The following is a 24927-nucleotide window of genomic DNA, read 5'->3' as shown; positions in this document are numbered from 1 at the left end:
CTGATGGAGCCCACACACGGTCGGATTATCCGACAACACGGTCCGATCGGACATTTTCCGTCGGACTGTGTGTACAAGGGCTAAGTGAAAGCTAAACGAATAAATGAAAGTCATCATCTTAAGATAATTACGAGGCGCAAAGATCAAGCCCCGTTTCCAGGCTTCTTCAGATATCCGAGGCTCAATAAAAGATCAGTCCACCTAAAAACTTCATTTCAATGACACGTTTAGTAACTACTTTCTGTGGTACGAACGTTCACATATGAAGGAATGTACTGGAACCTGAATGAAAGGGCGATTCTGTGGTCGTGCTAAAGAAATCAGATCCGCTGGTAATCTGTGAAGATCAGCCAAAGTCCAAGGAAAAGTCTGATATCTTCTGCAACAAAGTTGTTGTGAAATGGTAAGTGATTAAGTCTTCAGTCATCCAACAAATTCAAAACCACGAGCCAACCAAAAGAGAATATCACAAAGTAAAGTACTATATAATGAATGAGGGGAATAGATGGTGGCGTTTTATTGAAATCTAAAGCAGGTCTTGAAAAATAAATACCAAAAATAAAGTTCATAAGAGGCGCTAAACCAAGATTCGGGAAGATGGATAAACTTTAAAGGGGTTGTAAAGGCTTGTTTTTTTATTTTCTAAATAGGTTCCTTTTTAACCACTTACAGACCGGACCATTTTGCTGGTCAAAGACCAGACCATTTTTTGCGATTCGGCACTGCGTCGCTTTAACTGACAATTGCGCGGTCGTGCGGCGTGGCTCCCAAACAAAATTGGCGTCCTTTTTTCCCCATAAATAGAGCTTTCTTTTGATGGTATTTGATCACCCCTGTGGTTTTTATTTTTTGCGCTATAAACAAAAATAGAGCGACAATTTTGAAAAAAAACGCATTATTTTTTACTTTTTATTATAATAAATATCCCCCAAAAATATATAAAAAAACATTTTTTTCCCTCAGTTTAGGCCGATACGTATTCTTCTACATATTTTTGGTAAAAAAAAAAAAAAAAACAAAAAAAACGCAATAAGCGATTATTGATTGGTTTGCGCAAAAGTTATAGCGTTTACAAAATAGGGATAGTTTTATAGCATTTTTATTAATAATTTTTTATTATTTTTTTTTTTACTAGTAATGGCGGCGATCAGCGATTTTTATTGTGACTGCGACATTGTGGGGGACCCATCGGACATTTTTGACATATTTTTGGGACCATTGTCATTTATACAGTAATCACTGCTATATAAATGCAGTGATTCCTGTGTAAATGACCCTGGCAGTGAAGGGGTTAACCAGTGGGTGGCAGTGTAGGGGTTAAGTGTTCCTAGGGGTGTGTTACTAACTGTGGGGGGGTTGGGCTTTCATTTAGTGAACACTGATCTCTGCTCCAATCACATGGAGCAGAGATCAGCGTCACTAGTTGCTAGGCAAAATGGAGAAATGCTGTTTACACGGCATTTCCTCCATTCAGCCGTCCCGTGAGACGATCGCGGGGATGCCCGCGGCGATTGAGTCCGCGGGTCCCGCGACCGGACTCACGGGGGTCCCGACCAGCGCGGCAGCGTGCCGCCGGCGGTGCGCTCCCGATGGCAGGGCGGCATTGAAGATTGGACGTACATGTACGCCAATATGCCTGACCGTGCCATTCTGTCGACGTACATCGTTGTGCGCTGGTCGGGAAGTGGTTAAGGTAGTGCATTGTTGGTTCACTTACCTTTTCCTTCGATTTCCCTTCTAAATCTGTCTAAATTTCTCACTTCCTGTTCCTCCTCAGTAAGCTGTTCTGGCTGACTAAACACCGCTCGGATGATGGTGTGAAGTTAACTGAGGAGAAACAGGAAGTGAGAAATTCAGACAAAGAAAAAAAAACATTTAGAAGGGAAACCGAAGGAAAATGTAAGTGGACCAACAATGCACTAGCTTAAAGGAACCTATTTAGAAAATAAAAAAACAAACCTTTACAACCCCTTTAATACTGAAACGAGGCAGCTCTCCCAGAAAGCGGGTTTCCCCCCCAGATAGTGGGTCACCACAAGGAAATCCAAGTGAGAAACAAAAGAAGCACCAATTGGTTTCCTTATTCATTTTATTGTTACAATTCAACCCAAAAGGAAAAAAAGTGGACAATACTCATTGGGGGCCAAACTATTCCTTTCATCATGGTTTAACCACTTCAATACCGGGCCTATACTGGCACTCCTCTCCGTCATGTAAAAATCATCATTTCTTTGCTAGAAAATTACTCGGAACCCCCAAACATTATATATGTTTTTTTTTTTAGTATAGGCTAAATGGCGGTCATTGCAACTTTTTATCTCACACGGTATTTGTGCAATCATTTTTTATTTTTTTTTTGGAAAAAAAAAACGGTTTCACAAATGAAAAATTTACAAAACAGTAAAAGGTAGCCCAATTTTTTTTAATATAATGTGAAAGATGATGTTATGTCGAGTAAATAGAGACCTAACATGTCACGCTTTAAAATTGCGCACAATCATGGAATGACGCTAAATTTCGGTACTTAAAAATCTCCATAGGCGACGCTTTAATTTTTTTTACAGGTTACCAGTTTCGAGTTACAGAGGAGGTCCAGTGCTATGATTGTTGGACGTTATCTAACGCACGCAGCGATACCTCACATGTGTGGTTTGAGCAGCGTTTACATATGTGGGCGGGACTTACGTGGGCGTTTGCTTCTGAGCGCGAGCTACCGGGGACAGGGGCGATTTCATATTTTTTTTTTTTTTTACATTTTTTTTTTTTTTTGATCACTTTTATTCCTATTAGAAGGAATGCAAACATCCCTTGTAATAGGAATGGTGTGTGACAGGTCCTCTTTATGGAGAGATGTGGGGTCAGTAAGACGCCACATCTCTCCTCCAGGTTGGAAAGCATGAGATGAGGGAAAAAAAAATTCACCAATCTCATGTTGACAGCCGCGATCGTGGCTTTGTTTACTTCCGGGTAACCGGGCGTGACGTCATAACGTTGCGCCCAGGCCTCCGTTAGCGATAGAGGTGACTGGTGACCATCTGGTCACCGGAAATCTCTATGCTCGTCATCCAGCGGCGAACGATTCTTTCTCTGGGCCCCCAATGACACGGGAGAGCCCGGAGAAGCACAGGATGGCGGCGGGAGGACGTCCCCTCCCGTTGCCTATAAGAACGATCAAGCGGCGGAACTGCCACTATGATCGTTCTTATCATGCACAGAATCGCTGGATGGAAAGATTGATATCTGAATGATGCCTGTAGCTATAGGCATCATTCAGATATCCCTCCACTAAAATAGAGGACGTCATTTTACTATGGCCGGGTATTGAAGTGGTTAAGAAACAACGGAAAAATTCTTACAGGACCCTGGTTAAAGTCATTATAAAGGCTTATACCTCCCCTGTGCATTTGTCTTTGCACAGAGCAGCCCGAATCCTCCTCTTCTCAGGTCCCTCTTCGATGTTCCTAGCCCCTCCCTCCTTTAAGTGCCCCTCAGCCAGAAGCTTGCTACAGGGGGCACCCAAGCCGAGTCAGAGCTCTGTGTATCCATTCAGCCATGAAGTTTCCAACCCTGCCCCACCCCCTCTCTCCCCTGATTGGCTGACTGACTTTCATTGACAGCCATGGGAGCCAATGGCATTGCTTCTGTGTCTCAGCCAATCAGGAGGAGTGTCCTGGATGGCTGAGGGGAAAATGGACATCGCTGGAGAGAGAGGGGGCTCAGGTAGGCAATTAGGGGGTGCTGCTACACACAGGTGGTTTTTTATCTTAACCACTTCCTGACCAGCGCACGACGATGTACATCGACAGAATGGCACGGGCAGGCATATTGGCGTACAGGTACGTCCAATATTCAATGCCGCCCTGCCATGCGCTGGTTGGGACCCCCGTGAGTCCAGTCGCGGGACCCGCAGACTCGATCGCCGCGGGCATCCCCGCGATCATCTCACGGAGCGGCCCGAATGGAGGAAATGCCATGTAAACAGCATTTCTCCATTCTGCCTAGCAACTAGTGACGCTGATCTCTGCTCCATGTGATTGGAGCAGAGAACAGTGTTCGCTAAATGAAAGCCCAACCCCCCCACAGTTAGTAACACACCCCTAGGAACACTTAACCCCTACACTGCCACCCCCTGGTTAACCCCTTCACTGCCAGTGTCATTTACACAGGAATCACTGCATTTATATAGCAGTGATTACTGTATAAATGACAATGGTCCCAAAAATGTATCAAAAATGTCCGATGTGTCCCCCACAATGTCGCAGTCACAATAAAAATCGCTGATCGCCGCCATTACTAGTAAAAAAAAAAAAAAATTATTAATAAAAATGCTCTAATCCTTATTTTGTAAACGCTATAACTTTTGCGCAAACCAATCAATCGCTTATTGTGATTTTTTTTACCAAAAATATGTAGAAGAATACGTATCGGCCTAAACTGAGGGGAAAAAATGTTTTTTTATATATTTTTGGGGGATATTTATTAAAACAAAAAGTAAAAAATAATGCGTTTTTTTCAAAATTGTCGCTCTATTTTTGTTTATAGCGCAAAAAATAAAAACCGCAGGGGTGATCAAATACCACCAAAAGAAAGCTCTATTTGTGGGAAAAAAAGGACGTCAATTTTGTTTGGGAGCCACGTCGCACGACCGCGCAATTGTCAGTTAAAGCGACGCAGTGCCGAATCGCAAAAAGTGGTCTGGTCTTTGACCAGCAAAATGGTCCGGTCTGCAAGTGGTTAATGCATAGAATAATTAATCTTAATCTTAATGCATAGACTGCATAATGAGGTTTTACCGCGGCACAGTGGCTCCGATAGTACAAGATCCGCCTCTTCCGGGTAGGGGGTACGCCAGTTCTGCTGTGATTAGTAACAGCAGAAGCTTAACAGCGGGTGCTGGCCAATGGATGTCCACCAATACCCACTGATTGCTGAGGAGAAAGGCTGGATGGAGCTCTGCATATGTAAACAAGGCAGAGCTTTGTCCCAAAAGTGGGGATTTTCATTTCCTGCATGGCAGGGGAAAAAAAAAAACATCAAATACCTTAGTAAAAGCACCTCACGTAGTACAAAAAACACTGGCTAGGCACACAATCTAACCCTTTAAATGCTCTAGATGTTTAACCCCTTCCCAGCAAAAGTCATCAGTACAGTGACAGTGCATATTTTTAGCACTGATCACTGTATTAGTGTCACCGGTTCCAACAAAGTGTCAAACTGTCTGACACAATATCGCAGTCCCGCTATAAGTCACCAACAGAACTAAAAAAAAAAAAAAAAACGAAAAAATAAATAAATAAAAATTCCAGTATATATGCCATAGTTTGTAGACACTATAACTTTTGCACAAACCAATCAATATATACACTTATTGGGATTTCTTTTACCAAATATATGTAACAGAATATATATTGGCCTAAATATATGAAGATTTTTTTTTTATTGGATATGTTTTATAGCAGAAAGTAAAAAAAAAAAAAATATGTCAGTCTTTTTTTGGTTATAGCGCAAAAAAACGCAGTGGTGATCAAATACCACCACAAGAAAGCTCTATTTGTGGGAAAAAGGGACATAAATGTAATTTATGTACAGCGATGTATGACCGCGCAATAGTCAGTTAACGTAACACAGTGCTGTATCGCTAAAAATGGCCTGGTCATGAAGGGGGGGTAAATTTTACAGAGGTCAAGTGGTTAAACATGGTTAGACTGAATGCACCCAGAGGCTGCTAAATCTAGTGTGCATTTAGTTATAGGAAAGCATTACATGCTTCCAGATACATTGAAAAATGAGCTCACATTTCATCTGGATGCATGAGTTTTCATACCATCAATGTCAAAGAGATCTTCCCCAACAGAGATCTTCCCCAACAGAGATCATCCCCAACAGAGATCATCCCCAACAGAGAGATCTTCCCCAACAGAGATCTTCCCCAACAGAGATCATCCCCAACAGAGATCATCCCCAACAGAGAGATCTTCCCCAACAGAGATCATCCCCAACAGAGATCTTCCCCAACAGAGATCTTCCCCAACAGAGATCTTCCCCAACAGAGATCTTCCCCAACAGAGATCTTCCCCAACAGAGATCTTCCCCAACAGAGACCTTCCCCAACAGAGACCTTCCCCAACAGAGACCTTCCCCAACAGAGAGACCTTCCCCAACAGAGAGACCTTCCCCAACAGAGAGACCTTCCCCAACAGAGAGACCTTCCCCAACAGAGAGACCTTCCCCAACAGAGAGACCTTCCCCAACAGAGATCTTCCCCAACAGAGATCTTCCCCAACAGAGATCTTCCCCAACAGAGATCTTCCCCAACAGAGATCTTCCCCAACAGAGATCTTCCCCAACAGAGACCTTCCCCAACAGAGAGATCTTCCCCAACAGAGATCTTCACCAACAGAGACCTTCCCCAACAGAGACCTTCCCCAACAGAGACCTTCCCCAACAGAGACCTTCCCCAACAGAGACCTTCCCCAACAGAGACCTTCTCCAACAGAGATCATCCCCAACAGAGATCATCCCCAACAGAGATCTTCCCCAACAGAGAGATCATCCCCAACAGAGAGATCTTCCCCAACAGAGAGATCTTCCCCAACAGAGAGATCTTCCCCAACAGAGATTCAGAGATCCTCCAACAGGGATCCTCCAACAGGGATCCTCCTTCAGAAATTCAGAGATCCTCCTTCAGAAATTCAGAGATCCTCCTTCAGAGATCCTCCTTCAGAGATCCTCCTTCAGAGATCCTCCTTCAGCCTGGCCAAGGACAATTGTAACCTCAATTCTATAAAATGCTTTAGCGGTATTCAAGAGGGTGAAAAAAATTAAAATAAAAAAAAAAAAGGCCAAACCTTCCGGACAGAATTACTCCAGTCATAAAGGCACCAAAGAACCCCAATCATGAAGGAGTTAAATGGTGTAGTGTAGTCAGCGAAGGGCGAGGCAGTCATGCGTTCTCTCTTGTTTCTGCTATGTATACCTGTATCTCCAGGAACAGGCGCTGAAATTCCAAGAATAAGAGGCATCATGTGACCCCCAGAGGAATGTCAGCTGTACACTCCTAATAATAACACGCCATCCCCTGTATATACTGTACAAGACGGACTTCACTCTCTCCTCGGGAGAAGTCATGGTTGGGGCACCGGGAAGGGAAGTGTCTCAAACAGCAGAAGATTCTGGACTGGAAAGTGCTCAATGTAATCTGTCCGGTGTAAAAAGTCCTAGGTGTCCATGTACCGATGACACACAATTCATGATTATAGGAACACAGCAAAGTTTCCATGATTCTCCTGGCTCTTCTAGATCTATAAAAAATTCTTCAAGTTTCCATTGTATAAAACAGAATCTGGAGACAAAACCTGTCAATTTTGTCTTAAATTCCAAAGCTGGGGCTACGAGTGTTACGAGCAACCTTCACATTCCCAGCTGAGGAACTAAACCCCGATACATCAATCCAGGGCAAGCTTATGCCGCGTACACACGGGCGGATTGTATGGCGTACTTAGTCCGTCGAAACACATTTCAGCGGACAATCCGCTCGTGTGTGGGCTTCAGCGGAATTTTTCAGCGTGCAGTCCGGAGTACTAAGTATTTCGGATTTTTCGAAATTCTGTCCGTCGTACTTTGGTTTCAGCGGACAATACGGTCGTCAGTAGGCTAGTTCGATGGACTAAGAATGGCGCATGCTCAGAAAGGATTTACACGGCGGAAGGCTGCTTTGCTGTGTCTTGGACTTCCTATTTCTAGTCCCGTCGTACGTGCTGTACACGTCATCGCGCAAGCTTTCGACGGACTGTTTGTGTATCCGTGTGTGTGGTCAAGTCCGTTCAGTGGAAAGTACGACGGACTGTCCGTCGGATTGTATGACGGACTAAGTACGCCATACAATCCGCTCGTGTGTACGCGGCTTTAGACTTTCAGTAGCACACCAACTGAAGATCTGGTCACCCAGACCAGTTCTCACAAGACTCATAACCTTTGTGATTTCATACCAAACATCTGTACCCAACTGGAGACAAAATCTGTCAATTTTGTCTCAAATTGTGAAGCCGGGGCTATGAGTGTTACGAGCAACCTTCATATTCCCAGCTGAGGAACTAAACCCCAATAGATCAATCCAGGGCAAGCTTATGCCCCGTACACACGGTCGAATTTTCCGACGGAAAATGTTCGATGGGAGCCTTTTATTGGAAATTCCGACCGTGCGTAGGCTCCATCAGACATTTTACATCAGAATTTCCGAATTTTTGGAGCTCAAATTTTCCGACAACAAAATCTGTTGGAAATTCCAATCGTGTGTACACAATTCTGACGCACAAAGTTCCACGCATGCTCGGAAGCAAGCAGAAGAGCCTCACTGGCTATTGAACTTCATTTTTCTTGGCTAGTCGTACGTGTTGTACGTCTCCACGTTCTTGATGTTTGCGAATTCCAACCAACATTGTGTGACCATGTGTATGCAAGACAAGTTTGAGCCAACATCCTTCGGAAAACATCCCATGGGTTTTGTTGTCGGAGTGTCCGATCAATGTCTGCATGCATGTACAGGGCATTAGACTTTCAGTAGCACACCAACTGAAGATCTGGCCACCCAGACCAGTTCTGATAAAAGTAATAACCTTTGTGATTTCATACAAAACATCTGCACCCACCTGGAGACAAAACCTGACAATTTTGTCTCAAATTCTCAAGCTGGGGATACAAGTGTTACAAGCAACCTTCATATTCCCAGCTGAGGAACTAAACCCCAATGCATCAACTCATGGTAAGCTTAGACTTTCAGTAGCACACCAACTGAAGATCTGGTTTAATAAAAGGAATAACCTTTGCGATTTCATACCAAACATCTGCACCCAATTGGAGACAAAACTTGATAATTTTGTCTCAAATTCCGAAGCCGGGGCTAAGATTTTTATGAAACCAAATCTCTTGGCAATTAAAAATAAAATTCATAAATAAAAATCCCTAATAATGTTTAGGTGTTGCTCGTGTCACCAATGTCTACTCTCCGGAAGAGCTATGGTAGATGAAGAATTGTCAACATTTGTCACTTGGGTGTATTGGGTGCCTTGGGTGCTTGGTCCCCCCCGTGTTCTGTGGTTCTGTCCATGTCCTGTAGGGATATGAAGTGAAGTGATGTAGAGGCCAGTGGATGGAACCAATGAGAGAAGAGAGGAACTAGGCATCTGACAATCTCAGGTGTGTTGGATGCTGAACATCCTTTGGAGTAGTAGCTCTTTAAACCCTTGTAGACGCGGTCGGACATTCCGACGGAAAATGTCCGATCGGACCGTGTTGTCAGATAATCCGACCGTGTGTGGGCTCCATCGGGCTGTTTCCATCGGAATATCCGACGGACCAAGTTTTCCAGCTTGGCTATAAAACTTTCCGACAACATGATCCGATCGGACCTCGTCCGATCATGTGTAGAGAATTCCGATCGGACAAAGTGCCACGCATGCTCAGATCAAATTCCTACACCAAAGCTATTGGCTACTAGCCTGAACGTAGTCCCGTCGTAACGAAATAACGTCATCACGTTCTGAACGATCGGATTTTCCGACAACTTCGTCCGCCCATGTGTATGCAACAGTTTTGGACAAAATCCGTCGGATTTGGTTGTCGAAAATGTCCGACCGTGTGTACAAGGGCTAAGAGTGGAGAAATTGGTGGCATGAAAGAAAAGTAATAATGTTATTTGCAGGATGTGCGCATTTTGGGATATTATAATAAAGCCCAACTCCAGAAAATGTGGAAATTTGACTTGCGGTGTGGCTGCACCCATACTGCATGGGGTTAGTTGCGCGTTTAGGTCTAGGGCAGGGATCTCCAGACTACGGCCTTCCAGCTGTTGAGGAACTACACATCCCATGAGGCATTGTAAAACTCTGACATTCACAGAGATGACCAAGCATGATGGGAATTGTAGTTCCTTGGAGGGCTGCAGTTTGGAGACCCCTGATCTAGGGGATATAGAAAAGTAGATTTACTGCTGCTATATTGGTCCCTGTAACAGTCCTCACCCATGCGAAAGTGGGCCAAGGACCTGGCGATGCAGGAGCCATAGCTCATAAAAGGATGCCAAGGGACAGCCCCACAGTCAGCCCTCCCATGGAAGCTCCCGGGGAAGGATCGAATAAGTAAAAGTGCTTTTACTCTCTCCAAGACTAAAAAAGCAGTTAACCCTTGCAGTGCAGGCACAACCCCATAGCAAGGGAGAGTTTTTATATTTCCCAGAGTTGGGCTTTAGCAACTCGGTCACTTAGGCTGGCCATAGACGGTGTAAACCATGGGTTGCAGGAAAGAAATGTGCTAATTTCCCCATCAACACGAACAGGTGGATCCCTCCTGCCATGGGTTGCAGGAAAGAAATTCGCACAATTTCCCCATCAACACGAACAGGGGGATCCCTACTGCCGAGACATTGAGTTCTCATGGTGATTATCGCTAGCAGCTATAGCAGCCGCTTGTGATAATTGGAAGCAAATCCGGCAGGGTGGTTGTACCCCCAAGTTGATTGATCAATCAACTTGGTACATTCAGTCTTCCCATTTATGGTTAGAATCTCAGGTGGTTCCTGCTGAACCGGCCGAGATTTGAACCGTGTATGGCCGGTATTAGCGCACTTTCACGCTGATGGGGTTTTAGTTTCCCACACGCGCTTTGCCATAGATTTCTAATACATTTTGGTGCATTCTCTGAAAGCGCACAGCTCCTTTTCTACACAAAACATGCCAGATTGAAGGAGGAGAATTATGGTCAAAGCTCTTTTGGCCATACTTCTCCTATGGGTCACAGGAGTGCATTTTGTTCTGCACGCCTATGACCCCGTATTTAGCCGACAGCAGGCTAAATCCCACTGACAGCTGACATCAGGGAAATAGAAATGTAATGACTCCAGCCACAAGATCTGTGCTTTCAGAAAATACAGGAGGTGATCAGGAGAGGTATCAAGGAAGTGATGTGATTTGGAGATCAGGAAACCAGTCCCTCATATGGGAGGCAATGATGCTGAACTTTTTCAGTCCCTCAATGACTTCTACTATGTTGGTTTCCTCCGGGTACTCCAGTTTCCTCCCACACTCCAAAAGACATGCTGGTAGGTTAATTGGCTCCTGTCTAAATTGGCTCTAGTAGGTATGCATGTGGGTTAGGGACTGTCAATTGTATGCAAGTATGCAAGTAAGTACAAAGACTGATGTGATTGTACAATGTAGATGTAAAGCGCTGTGTAAATTGATGGTGCTATACAATATATGTATATATATATATTTTTTTTTTTTTTGAAGAGAGTAGGGAATAATAACAACCCTTGTTATTTATCATTATCTCTCCCCCTTTAGTTTTTTTTTGTTTTTTTTTGTTTTTTTGTTTTTTTGAGGTCTATCCTGTCGGGGCGATTTCCCTTCACTTCCTGTCCTGGTAATACAAAAGGGGAAGAGAGAAAATCCCTGTTCCAACCTTAAGACCCCTTTCACACTGGGGCATTTTTCAGGCGCTTTAGCGTTAAAAAAAAGCGACTGAAAGAAGCCTCATCTGCAATCCCAATGTAAAAGCCAGAGTGCTTTCACACTGAGGCGCTGCACTGGCAGGGCGTCAAAAAAAGTCCTGCAAGCAGCTTCATTGCAGCGCTTTTGGAGCACTGAATACACCGCTCCTAAAGCGCCCCCTTCCCATTAAAATCAATGGGAAGCGCCTGAAAAATGCCTGAAAAGCTTAGTAATCAAAAATCAAGATTTTGGGGTTTTGAATACCTTGAAGTGCAGAGGCCTGCAAAGCCCTTTTGGCAGCGGGGCTTTGTGGGTGCTTTTAACCCTTTATTTGGCAACTAGCGGGGGTTAAAAGCTCCCCGCTAGCTCTCAAAAAAAGCTGGTAAAGCACCGATAGTTTAATCAGTGCTTAACCAGCATTTTTCAGGCACTGGCAGTGTGAAAGGTCTCTTAAAGCACTCTGGCTTTCACATTGGGATTGCAGATGGGGCTTCTTTCAAGCGCTTTACAGGAGCTTTTTTTTTTTAACGCTAAAGCGCCTGAAAAACGCCCCAGTGTGAAAGGGGTCTAACTACTTCACGCAAAATCACATACCTGTACATCAGTTTGTTGAAGTGGCTGTACCGTTGTAATGCCTGCAGCCAGAGGCATCACCCTGGTACCGTTTTTTAACCTCTTGAGATCCGCGCTATAGCCGAATGACGGCTACAGCGTGGACCTCCTTTGCCGGGACTACGTCTATTGACGTCGTCCCGTGCATGAGCGGCCCGCGTGCCCCCTGAGGGGCGCGCGCGGCACGCTCTGTGATCGGCGAGTCAATGAGACTCGCCTGATCACCGATCCGAGCAAGGGGTCGATCCCGACCCCTTACCACATGATCAGCTGTCAGCCAATGACAGCTGATTATGTGACAAAACAGAGCCGGTAATTGGTTATTTTTCCTCCTCACTGACAGCGCGAGGAGAGAAAAAAAAAAAAGACGATCACCGGCGGCCGTGATCGGGAAATGAGTCCCGATCACGGCCAGTGTATCAGTGCCCACCTGCCCCCTGCCAGTAACCCCCAGAGAATTAAAAAAGTGCCACCCAGCAGTGCCACCCATCAGTGCCCATAATGCCACCCAGCAGTGACATACATCAGTGCCCACAGTGCCACCTATCAGTGCCCACAGTGCCACCTATCAGTGCCCACAGTGCCACCTATCAGTGCCCACAGTGCCACCTATCAGTGCCCACAATCTGCCTCAACAACATTGCTGCACCTCAGTGCCACATATCCGTGCCCATCAGTGTCATCTACCAGTGCCCATCAGTACCCATCAGTGCCGCCCATCAGTGCCCAGCAGTGCCACCTATCAGTGCCACCTATCAGTGCCCATCAGTCCCATCTATCAGTGGTACCTATCAGTGCCCCTTAGTGCCACCCATCCGTGCCACCTATCAGTGCCCATCAGTACTGCCTTATCTGTGCCTATCGGTGCCACCTTATCTGTGCCTATCGGTGCCACCTTATCTGTGCCTATTAGTGTCACCTTAACTGTGCCTATCAGTGCCCACCAGTGCCGCCCATCAGTGCCGCCTCATCAGCGCACTTCAATGAAGGAGAAAAATTACCTGTTTGCAAAATTTTATAACAAACTATTAAATATGATTTTTTATTTTTTTTTGCATCTTTTTTTGTTTGTTTAGCAAAAAATAAAACTCTGAGCTGTAATTAAATGCCACCAAAAGAAAGCTCTATTTGTGGGAAAAAAATGATAAAAATTTCATTTGGGTACAGTGTTGTATGCCCGCGCAATTGTCATTCAAAGTGCATCAGTGCTGAAAGCTGAAAATTGGTCTGGGACTGAGGGGGGTTTAAGTGCCCAGTAAGCAAGTGGTTAAAAAACTGGTGGTCGGCTTTCAAGTGATACCAACTGATGCGGCTAATGAGCAACTCGCCCATTATCACAAGGAGCGGGAGGGGACAGTCTCCCTCGCCGCTCCGTCTGGGTCTCCCGTCCCACCAGTCCGGAACAAAGCCAGAATTCAGCTTTGATCGGGTCTCTGATGTAGTAACCCGGAAGCGACGTCACTTTCGGTTTACTCGGCTGAAAACGCGTTGATTTAAAAAAAAAAAATCCTTAGTAATCAAAAATCAAGATTTTAGTGTTTTGAATACCTTGAAGTGCAGAGGGAGGGGTTTGGAGTCTTTTAGACCCCCAGATCCCTCCATAAAGAGTACCTGTCAGTGCCTATTACTGTCACAGGGGATGTTTACATCCCCGACAGCAACAAAGGTGATCAGATTTTTTTTCAGAGTAAAAAATAAAAATACAGTATATATTTTTTTTAAGTGCCCTCAAAGAAAACGCATATGTAAATCACGCCTGCAAAATGTAAACAGTGTTCAAATCACACATGCGAAGTATCGCCACGATCACTAGAGTGAGAGCAATAATTCTAGCAAAGGACCTCCTCTGTAACTCTAAACTGGTAACCGTTAAAACATTTTTAACGTCGCCTATGGAGATTTTTAAGTACCATAGTTTGGCGTCATTCCACGAGTGTGAGCAATTTTAGAGTGTAACATATTAGGTATCCATTTACTCGGTGTAACATCATCTTTCACAATATGCAAAAAAATGGGGCCAACTTTACTGTTTTCTTATTTTTTAATTTAAAAAAGTGTATTTTTTTCAAAAAAAATATAGCATTTGAAAGACCGCTGCACAAATACCATGTGACATAAAATATTGAACAATGTTATTCTCTAGGGTCCTTGCTAAAAAAAAAAAAATTATATATATATTGTTTGGGGGCATCTAAATAATTTTCCATCATAAAATACTGATTTTAACGTGTCAGAAATAGGCCTGGTCTTGAATTGGTTAATATTTGGCATTTCCTGTGTTTTTCTTCGATGATGATGATGATAATGGCTACTGCGAGAAGTAAAGAAGGTTAATCACTCCAGAAGGACGCAGTCAGCAATAAAAACCTGACAAAGGATATACCTCTTCACTAATAAAAAAAAAAAAAAAAAAAAAAAGAAGAAGAAAAAATGACTATAAAACACATTTTAGGACTATAGCCACCATATGCTATTCATTAAAATTAGGTTAGCCCCATCTAGAGGACATACAGCAGTAGTGCAGCTCTCAGAGCCTGGCTCCCAGCTATTATCCTGATCCATAAGCAATCCTGCTGATCATTATCCACCTCACAGACAAACAACACATAAGCTGACAGACACGTCTAATCGGTTTACACGCATCAGCAGTGACATGGCAATCATGGAATGACTAATAAGTAATCTAAGAATGTAGAATGCCCCAGATCAGGTCAGCTGGACAAAGTTAACAGTTTAAATCCATTGAGCTGCTCTGCTCTGTATAGATCAATGCAAGAGAACATAGAGAACATAGAGAACATGGAGAACATAGAGAACATGGAGAACATGGAGAACATGGAGAACATGGAGAACATGGAGAACATGGAGAACATAGAGAAGATAGAGAAGATAGAGAAGAAGTGTTTTCTTTGTGCCCTGTTCACAGCACACATGGCTGGTGACCTGCATGAAGTAAAAATGCGGCACGACTCACCATAACGCTTACGGTTTGTGACATTTCAATATCATAAAAAAGTAGGGCTGCAACTAACGATTATTTTCATAATCGATTAGTTGATCAATTATTGTTTTGATTAATCGATTAACCAGTTAATAACCTTAAAAAAAAAAAAAAAAGTGTGGTGTATAATTTAGTTAATATGTAAAGTTTTTTAAAAAGGCAATTTATTCTTAACCACTTGCTTACAGGGCACTTAAACACCTTCCTGCCCAGACCAATTTTCAGCTTTCGGTGCTCTCACAAATTGAATGACAATTACTCAGTCATGCAACACTGTACCCAAATGAATTTTTTGTCCTTTTTTTCCCACAAATAGAGCTTTCTTTTGGTGGTATTTGATCACCTCTGGGGTTTTTATTTTTTGCGCTATAAATGAAAAAAGACCGAAAATTTTGAAAAAAAACGCATATTTCTTTGTTTCTGTGACAGAATTATGCAAATTATTAATTTTTCTTCATAAATTTTGGTCACAATTTATACTGCTACATATCTTTGGTAAAAATAACCCAAATTAGTGGATATTATTTGGTCTTTGTGAAAGTTAGAGAGTCTACAAGCTGTGGTGCGAATCGCACAAAATTGATCACATCTGATGTACTGGTGGACTATCTCGCTTCTTGTGACCCGAACAAGTCAGGAAAGTACAAATACCCCCCAAATTACCCCTTTTTGGAAAGTAGACATTCCAAGGTATTTAGTAAGAGGTATAGTGAGCTTTTTGATGTTGTCATTTTTTTCCCACAATTCTTTGCAAAATTAAGATTTTTCATTTTTTTTTTCTCTCCACAAAATTGTCATTGTAATAGGTTATTTCTCTCACGTGGCATGTGTATACCACAAATGACACCCCCCAAAAAATTCTGCTACTCCTCCTGAGTATTACAATACCACATGTGTGGGACTTTTTCACAGCCTGGCCACATAGAGAGGCCCAACATGCAGGTAGCGCCATCATGTGTTCTAGGAACATAAGTTACACATCTAACTTGTTGACTATTTATTACACTTTTGAAGCACCAGGACAATGACACGTGACACTGATGACAGATGGCACTGATACGTGGCAATGATGACAGGTGGCACTGATGACAGATGGCACTAATATGTGGCACTGATGACAGATGGCACTAATATGTGGCACTGATGACGCGTGGCACTTATACGTGGCACTGATGACACGTGGCACTAATACGTGGCACTGATGACACGTGGCACTGAAACGTGGCACCGATGACAGATGGCACTAATACGTGGCACTAATATGTGCCACCGATGACAGATGGCACTAATACATGGCACCGATGACGCGTGACACTGATGACAGATGGCACTGATAAGTGGCATTGATGACACGTGACACTGACAACAGATGGCACGTGACACTGACAGGTGGCACTGATGACAAATGGCACTGATACGTGGCACTGATGACAGATGGCACTATGTGGCACTGATGACACGTGGCACTGACGGCAGGTGGCACTGACGGCAGGTGGCACTGACGGCAGGTGGCACTGGGGGCAGGTGGCACTGGGGGCAGGTGGCACTGGGGTGGATGGCACTGGGGGCAGGTAGCACTGGGGTGGATGGCACTGGGGGCAGGTAGCACTGGGGTGGATGGCACTGGGGGCAGGTAGCACTGGGGTGGATGGCACTAGGGGCAGGTAACACTGGGGTGGATGGCACTAGGGGCAGGTAGCACTGGGGTGGATGGCACTGGGGGCAGGTAGCACTGGGGTGGATGGCACTGGGGCAGATAGCACTGCTGGGGGCGGATGGCACTGCTGGGGGCGGATGGCACTGCTGGGGGCGGATGGCACTTTTTATTTCATTTTTTTAATTTTTTTTTTTTTCCAGAATCAGAACGGCTGCCGCTGCAGCCGTTCATCTCTCCCCTCTCGCACTGTCTGTGCGAGGAAGGAGAGCGGCGCTGCGAGATGATCTCATATGTTTACATATGAGATCATCTCCCATTGGACACGCCGATCACGCTGTAAACGGCCGCTGTGATTGGCCGTTTACAGCGATCTGTGTTTGCCTGTCCCCGGGGGACACGGCGAACACAGAACTTCCGCGATGCGCGCCCGCGGCGGCGCGCATTGCGGAAGTAAACATCAGGCCGTCCAGGGACGACCGCCCGAACGAACGCGCCTGCTCTACGGCCGTAATTCGGCTATAGGGCGGGCGCGAGGAGGTTAAATATCTCCTATATGCAGTGGTAAATATAAACAACCAACTATATGGTTAGGGAGCAAAATATCGAATCCACTGTGAGAATAATAGACAGAAGAGATATACCGTATATATATATATTACAGGGGATATATACTGTATATACTATTATAGGCTATATATACACCATTAGAGGAGATATACTGTATATACCATTAGAGGAGATATGCCGTATATACCATTAGAGGAGATATGCCGTATATACCATTAGAGGAGATATGCTGTATATACCATTAGAGGAGAGATATAATGTATATACTATTAGAGGAGATATACCATATATACCATTAGAGGAGATAAACTGTATATACCATTAGGGGAGAGATATAGTGTATATAATAGAGGAGAGATATAGTGTATATACTATTAGTGGAAATATATACTGTATATACTATTAGAGGAGAGATATACTATTAAAGGGTCAATTTGGTAAATATCATCAGACTCATTAACTTTAACCCCATTTTGTTACTGGCTAATTAATCGAGTATGAAAATAGTAATTGATTCATTTCATAATCGATTAGTTGTTTCAGCCCTATAAAAAGTTAACAAAACCACACTGCCCCTATATAACATACAGCAGAAGGGGCACAGTATACAGATATATATATATATATATATAGTTGTGTCCTAGCTGGTATGGATGAGCGCCTAATAAAGCTTTATTGCTTGTAGCGTGTTTCTTGAGTGCATTGCCAATAGTCTATAGTAAGCCGCCTCGTACAGCGCGACTTGCAAAACAACTTCTGTATAAAAGTCAATGCAAGCCGCTCGGAAGTCGCCCCATAGTAGTACAGGAACCTTTTTCTAATTCGGAGTGACTTGAGTCGCTCCTATTAGAACGATTCCATTGTACAGAATGGAGCGCCACTTGTCAGACGGCTAAGTCACCTGACAGGTCTCCCCCCTGTGTGAACCGGGTCTTACACTCAAAGCAAAATTCAGAATGTAGCATTTTCACTGACACTCCAGGGTTGATTTACTAAAACTGGAGAGTGCAAAATGTGGTGCAGCTCTGCATATTATTAACCAATCAGCTTACAGCTTTTACTGTCAAAGATTAACTGAAAAAGTGGAAGACAGAAGCTGACTTGCTATCATGCAGACCTGCACCTGATTCTGAGTGCTCCAGTTTTCAGGCTGGGTTCACATTGCAGCGATGCGGGAACGCTACGAATCCGTGGCGGGTTCCCGCATCGCATGCCTCCCACCGGCAGTTCACACTGCCCTATGCGAACTGCTGGGAGTGTCAGTGAAACGTTAATGACACCCCCAGATCAGTTCGCATATCGCAGTGCGATCTGCAAACTCGGACAGGAATCGGATCGCATGGTGTGAACACCCATGCGATCCGATTCTGCTACGGACCAAAAAAAGGGTCCTGTGCGAGTTTGGAGCGGGTGTGATGCGAATTCAGCCATACTATCTGTATGGCTGAACTCGCATCGCACAGAGATCGGATGTGATTTGCACTGCAGTGCGGTGCGAATCACATCCGATTCTCGTCACCGCTACAGTGTGAACCCAGCCTTAGTAAATCAACCCCCTGCAGCACTCACTAGTTTCACCCATCTTACCCGTATGTGTATATATTTAATTTCGATTGAAAAAGCCCAAGGCGTGCAAAACACACCCAAAAAACTTCCACCCGGTGCATAAAAAAGTGCACACACATAAAGAGTGAAACACTAAAAAGTGCAGACGGGTGTCTGATGTCCTCCACAAGGAAGGACCACACCCTGATCCCCCAGGGCGTTAGGCTCCAGACGGGGACTGAGGTACCAGACTCATCAGTGGTCTCCCAGCCGAAGCCGGGAGACCTCCTTTCCCCGGGAGGACTGCCGAAACAGAACCTCCTAGGTACTTGGTACTATGGGGGCTTCCCCGAAGGTAGGACCCCCCAATGGAGGTTGGACCAAGCCAAAAGGCCTATGTCCGCCCTCCCAAAGACTTTCAGGATTGGTCCGAGGACCGACACCCTACTCATCACACGTGCAGTAACAAACGTGACAAAACACACACAAATAAAATAAATAAAAAGTGAGGAAAGGGATAGTGAAGAGGAGAGTGAAAAGGTGGCCATTGTGCAATACAATGACCAGGCCCTCCGGCCAGGAATCAAAAATTCCTCTGGTCCTAGCCAAAAGGCCGGGCCCTAGAGGCAGGTATAAAAAAGCGTATTAATGGTGACGTGACCTAGGTGCCGAATATCCGAGTGCAAGCACTGTGAACATAAGGCACCCCTGGACTGCCACTTCAGGGGCACATCACCATAGGCTTTTCAACAGAAGCGTTCCTGACCCCCCGCCCAGACCACGACAGCCCCCACCCTAGCCAGAAAGGCATGGAGATCCAGGAGCTTAGTGAGACCCTTTGCCATCAGGTCTCACCCCCGCTCCCATCACTCCTACCTAATTACATTCAGGAAGTACAGGCCGTTCCCCCGGTGGGAGAAAGGGGAACAAACGTTCCCTCCCGAAAAACTGACCGGAGCTAGAGCTGCCACAATCCAAGCCAGAAGGCCAGGGTCCCCTCCCTTGGCGCCGACCAGTGGTTCTCCATCCTCATCAGAAGGCTTCCCTTTCTGGGAACTGCTCCAGGTCACCTTTACACCAGCAGGCTTTGCATAGCAACCGCCACCCCTGCTCGACCTCGCTGTAGAACAGGGATGGAAGCAAGCGCCACCTCCTGGTACCTGAAAAGAACAGATAGTACACTTGATCTTAGCCAAAAGGCTGAGAAGCGATGTGTATATATTTAATTACCATATTTATGGGCGTATAACAGGCACTTTTTCCCCCCCTTAAAATCAGGGGAAAATCGTGGGTGCGTGTTATACGCCGATTTCCGCTGATTGTGAGCAGAGCTGAGCGACCGCCGCCGAGATACACATAGCCGAGTGCACTTGGCTAGGCTCGGCTTCGCTCACAGTCACTCCCAGTCCCGCCATTGGACCTGTGTTATGTCCATCATAGGACAGGAGTGGGTGTGATTGCGAGAGGCGCCGAGTACATTCAGCTATTGTGTATCTCGGCAGCGATCGCTTCGCTGACAATCAGCGATATTGTCGGTACTCGCTCCGCTCTGCCTAGTCCCTGCGATCTCGGCGGCACCAATTTTAAATCCACCCAGTGACAATGACAAGGCTGCAATGGACACTGAGGCGAGGCTGCAATGACACTGATAAGGCTGCATTGATAGGCATTTAAATGTACGTTTTTTTTCCTTAAACTTCCCTCCTGAACTCGGGGTACATGTTATACACCGATAAATAATACGGTATATAGATATATATGTATAAACACACATACAGGATATATTAAAGATATATATGTGTGTGTGTGTATATTATATATATATATATATATACACACACACACAGTTCTCATTACACAGTAGGAATGCGTGTGAATCTTCACTGACATTAAATTCTCAGTAAGCTGCAGGCACTGGAAATTATAATGATAAAAAAAAAAAAAAAAAAAGAAGAGCGACAAGAACCAACATGGCAGAGACATTTTGCACCAGAATTCTTCTTACAACTCACACCAATGTCTCCTCTACAAATCTTACAAGTGCTAAATCATTTAAGGAAAGAACATTTGGGGAACGGCCAAAAACAACAGGTCAGACATTATTTGTAGTCTGCCCCAAGCCAAATTTTTGTTTGCGTAACTCGGACACGATTACTTACTAGTGTTATAAAGAACTCCAGCCAAACCCATTTCTTCATTTAACGGCGTCATTTTATCAGTTATTGCAATCAATTTTTTTGTCACCATGTTGTCATTTAGGCTCGGTTCACACAGGGGCGACTTGTCCAGGCGACTTCGCCGCCTGACAAGTCGCGCCCCGTTCTGTACTACGGAACCGTTCTAATAGGAGCGACTCAAGTCACTCCGACTTAGAAAAAAGGTTCCTGTACTACTTTTGCGGCGACTTCGGGCGACTTGCATTGACTTCTATACAGAAGTCGTTTTGCAAGTCGCCGCTGATCGTGTGCAGGTCGCGGCGCTGCAGGTCTTTCCCCCCTACTGTGTGAACCGAGCCTTAGGCACATTTACATGGAGTGTTTTTGAAACTTACATACTACTGCTAATGGCTGGAAACTATAGAATGTATCCACACACACACACATATACACATATATATATATATATATATATATATATATATATATATATATATTCAAGCCAAAGCATTTTATTGCGAAGGGGTTGGGGGAATGGGGAAGGTGTTTTTAGTTGTCTTTGTTGGAGAGATTTCTCTCACCCTTCTGTCCCAGGAACATGACAGCAAGAAGAAATCTCCTCTAAACCAAAGAGAAACCTCCTATTTGACATATCTTTGCTCCACCCAAACTATGCATTAAGGTGAAAAAAACACCTGGCAGCGACCGGCCTCCCAGCCCCCCCCCCCCCTCCGTTTTACTTACCTGAGCCTTTGAACTTGCCACAGGGACACGCTCTCTCTCTGCCCGGGGTTCTTGGCTCTTGATTGGATTGATAGCAGCGCAGCCATTGGCTCCCGCCGCTATCAAATTTAATGACGCGGGGGCGGAGCCGAGTGCGGCATTCTGCGTCTATGGATGCAAATACTGGACTCAGGAGCGCGCCCGTAAGGTAGCACCGCGGGGAGAGCCCTTCTCCTAGTGGGTTATATGATGCAGGGAGGAGCCCCAAGAGCCTCCGAGGGAACCCAGAAGAGGATGATCGGGGCCAAAATGAGCTACACAGTGGAGGTAAGTATGATATGTGTTATTTAAAAAAAAAAAAAAAAAAAACTGAAGCTTTAGTGTCACTTTATAAAGCCCGTCTCCAGGCAAATATAAAGGTCTGGTCTGCCTGTTTGGGGTCTTGGAAGGAGCTGAAACCAGGAACTGCCAACCGGTGGGCAACCAGCAGAAAGACATTCATAATGGCAGCGACCATATCTCTCAGTTTAAGTTTCCTTCCACTAAATCTTGGAGAGGGGGGGTGGGGGGGGTGTTCCTCAACATCTGAATGTCATGCAGACCCATTATTGTATTCCTATGCTATGAGAAGCCTCTTCACCTGTAATAAGGCCACATTCCAACTTTGACATGACCCAGACATTTACATAATGCAATAATTACCTGCAATTCAGGGAAGAATCAATTTCCGGCAATCAGTGCCCCGCCAAGTAATGCCCCACGGGAGTTCTCAGCCATGAAATAGCACAGCTCCCAACTGTCCCTGATTTCAAGGGCCTGTCCCTCTGTCCCCCTTTCCCCCTCATTTTGGTCTGATCTCTATAGTTGTATATAAAATGCACTTTTTCTATTTCATAAAAGTTTCCCAGCGCTAAACCTTCCATCCAAATTCTAAATTGCTGCATTTGTACATTTAAAAAGCCAATATAAAGGAATAGTAGTGGTAAAAAAAAGTCCCTTGTAGATTCAATTAACCTTTTTTTTTTTTTTTGGTTAATTCTCCTTTAAGAGGGTGTGGCAGGGGGCGTGTCCTATACCTACATACATTTGTTAGTAGATGTCCCTCATTCCCATCCCAAAATGCTGGGAGGTGTGTAATAACCAGATGTAGAACTGAACAGGATGTGGTTTGTCAATGCCTTATGCATACATTCTGCTATGTACACACAGGAGGGCGGCCGTACACAACAAGCAGCAATTTCCTGATCACCATAATCTCTGGAAATCAGAGTGGTGACCCTTCAGAACTGTCACTTCTCTGCATGACAAACTCATGTACTACAAGTGCATGCATTGATCACATGGTGGGGCACGGAGGTTGGAGGGTCCAACGATTCATGTGGTCTTGGTTGCTGTGTTGTTGTTGTTGTCGGCTGCTCAGTGTCATTGGTTGGCGGGATGCTGTCAGCTGTGCGGTAGGCAGCATCATAGCAACTAATGACACATTCCCGGCCCCCGTTCATCTGCCAGCAGGGAGATTCCTGACATATTTGGGTAATTATTATACAGAATTATTATTATTATTATTATTATTATTATACAGGTTTAATGACAACAACCAGCATCCCCATTCCTTTGTTTACATTCAGCTGTCAACTGGGAACTCTCACAGCTAGATGAGAAATAAGGCCAGGGATGCGTCCTTGGTTGCTAGGACGCTGCAGACACCCTAGCAACCCACTAGCCTTCAGCAGCTGAGCAGGAAGCTGTCACTATCAGAGTTCCCCAATGAAATCCTGAACCCCCCCCCCCCTCTGAGCACTGGGGTCTCTCTGTACACCAGCTCAGAGTTGGTCCTAATTACCACCAATTCCCTACTTTGCACCAAACCGCCAGAAAAGTGTTGGAAATGCTTTATTGAATCACCTCCAATATGTCAATGGAGCCAGCAGAGGTATATATTCAGCTATTGGTGAACGGAGATCATTATAGTTGGCTCTATAAAGGTGATCTCAAATGAGACATTGAGGGCTGGGATGGGGGGTAATAACCAACAATACTGATGGCAGGGACAGTGTGTGTGTATATATATATATCCTTTATAGAGCCATCTAAAATGTCCTGTTTACCACATAGATGTGCGCAGCCTATGACATTAGGGTGTGACCGCAAAGCATATGTTATACAAATATACACACTTTTAGAAATAAATGTAAACAAACATCCTAAAATGTATTAAAACATGTTTTAATTAAACACTTATCATTGGAAAGTCAAGACGACTATGGGGGGTCCTGGGGATGTCTGGAAGATTTGGGGGGTCCCGCCGGAAGTCAGAAAGATTTGGGGGGTCCCGGGGAAGTCAGGAAGACTATGGGGGGTCCCGGGGAAGTCAGGAAGACTATGGGGGGTCCCGGGGAAGTCAGGAAGACTATGGGGGGTCTCGGGGAAGTCAGGGAGATTTGGGGGGTCTCGGGGAAGTCAGGGAGATTTGGGGGGTCCCAGAGAAGTCAGGAAGACTATGGGGGGGGGTCCCGGGGAATTCAGGGAGATTTGGGGGGTTCTGGGAAGTCAGGAAGATTTGGGGGGTCCCGGGGAAGTCAGGAAGACTATGGGGGGGGGGGGTCCCGGGGAATTCAGGGAGATTTGGGGGTTCTGGGAAGTCAGGAAGATTTGGGGGGTCCCGGGGAAGTCAGGAAGACTACGGGGGTCTTGGGTAATCCAGGGAGATTTGGGGGGTTCTGGGAAGTCAGGAAGATTTGGGGAAGTTAGGAAGATTTGGGGGGGGGGTCCTGGGGAAGTATATCTCGCCTCAGATCTCAGTGACATCTCTCCATCTAGTGGTCTCCTCTGTAGACTATACACGGCCTATAACTCATCACCTGGACACATCTAGATCTCCTTGTCAGAGTTGTATACAGGGCGGAATATGTGACAGGCGGAGCTAACATGACAACACAGACCCCTGTCACTCATCACAACACAGACCCCTGTCACCCATGACAACCAGCAGACCATAATACAGAAGACACACAACGTCCCCCCGCCGGGACATACAAGCTGTCACGATAAGAACTGACCTGCATATTGCTCGGGACCACCGGCTCCTTCTTCCCCCTCCCCGCCCGGCGCCATGTTGCCGAGCCCTCAGCCACACTGACAGCAGGACACGCCCCTCTGGATAGGTCACCGGACAAGACC

General features: G+C 45.1%; 1 protein-coding gene and 1 pseudogene across 3 annotated transcripts in view; both read right to left on the bottom strand.

Annotated features, from left to right (window-relative positions):
• The window catches only part of LIPE (lipase E, hormone sensitive type), a 126270-nt gene extending 101344 nt beyond the window's left edge, over window positions 1-24926 (bottom strand). For 2 of the 3 annotated variants that reach the window (XM_077456602.1, XM_077456603.1), the window contains exon 1: window positions 24807-24926. In XM_077456602.1, the coding sequence (XP_077312728.1) occupies window positions 24807-24861 (55 nt within the window). In that variant the 5' untranslated portion in view covers window positions 24862-24926. Of the gene's footprint in view, window positions 1-6848; window positions 6945-24806 lie in introns of those variants that run through there. The other variant, XM_077456607.1, reaches the window with a different exon arrangement.
• Window positions 19997-20080, bottom strand: LOC143934675 (U2 spliceosomal RNA; annotated as a pseudogene).
• Window position 24927: the final 1 nt, after the last annotated feature.

The sequence above is a fragment of the Lithobates pipiens genome, unplaced genomic scaffold (assembly GCF_037356315.1).
Source record: "Lithobates pipiens isolate NorthernLeopardFrog02 unplaced genomic scaffold, aLitPip1_a1.2 Scaffold_27, whole genome shotgun sequence".
In the NCBI taxonomy this organism is placed as follows: Eukaryota; Metazoa; Chordata; class Amphibia; order Anura; family Ranidae; genus Lithobates; species Lithobates pipiens.
Note: the sequence above shows the minus strand (reverse complement) of the source record. Positions and strands in the feature narration are given on the sequence as shown.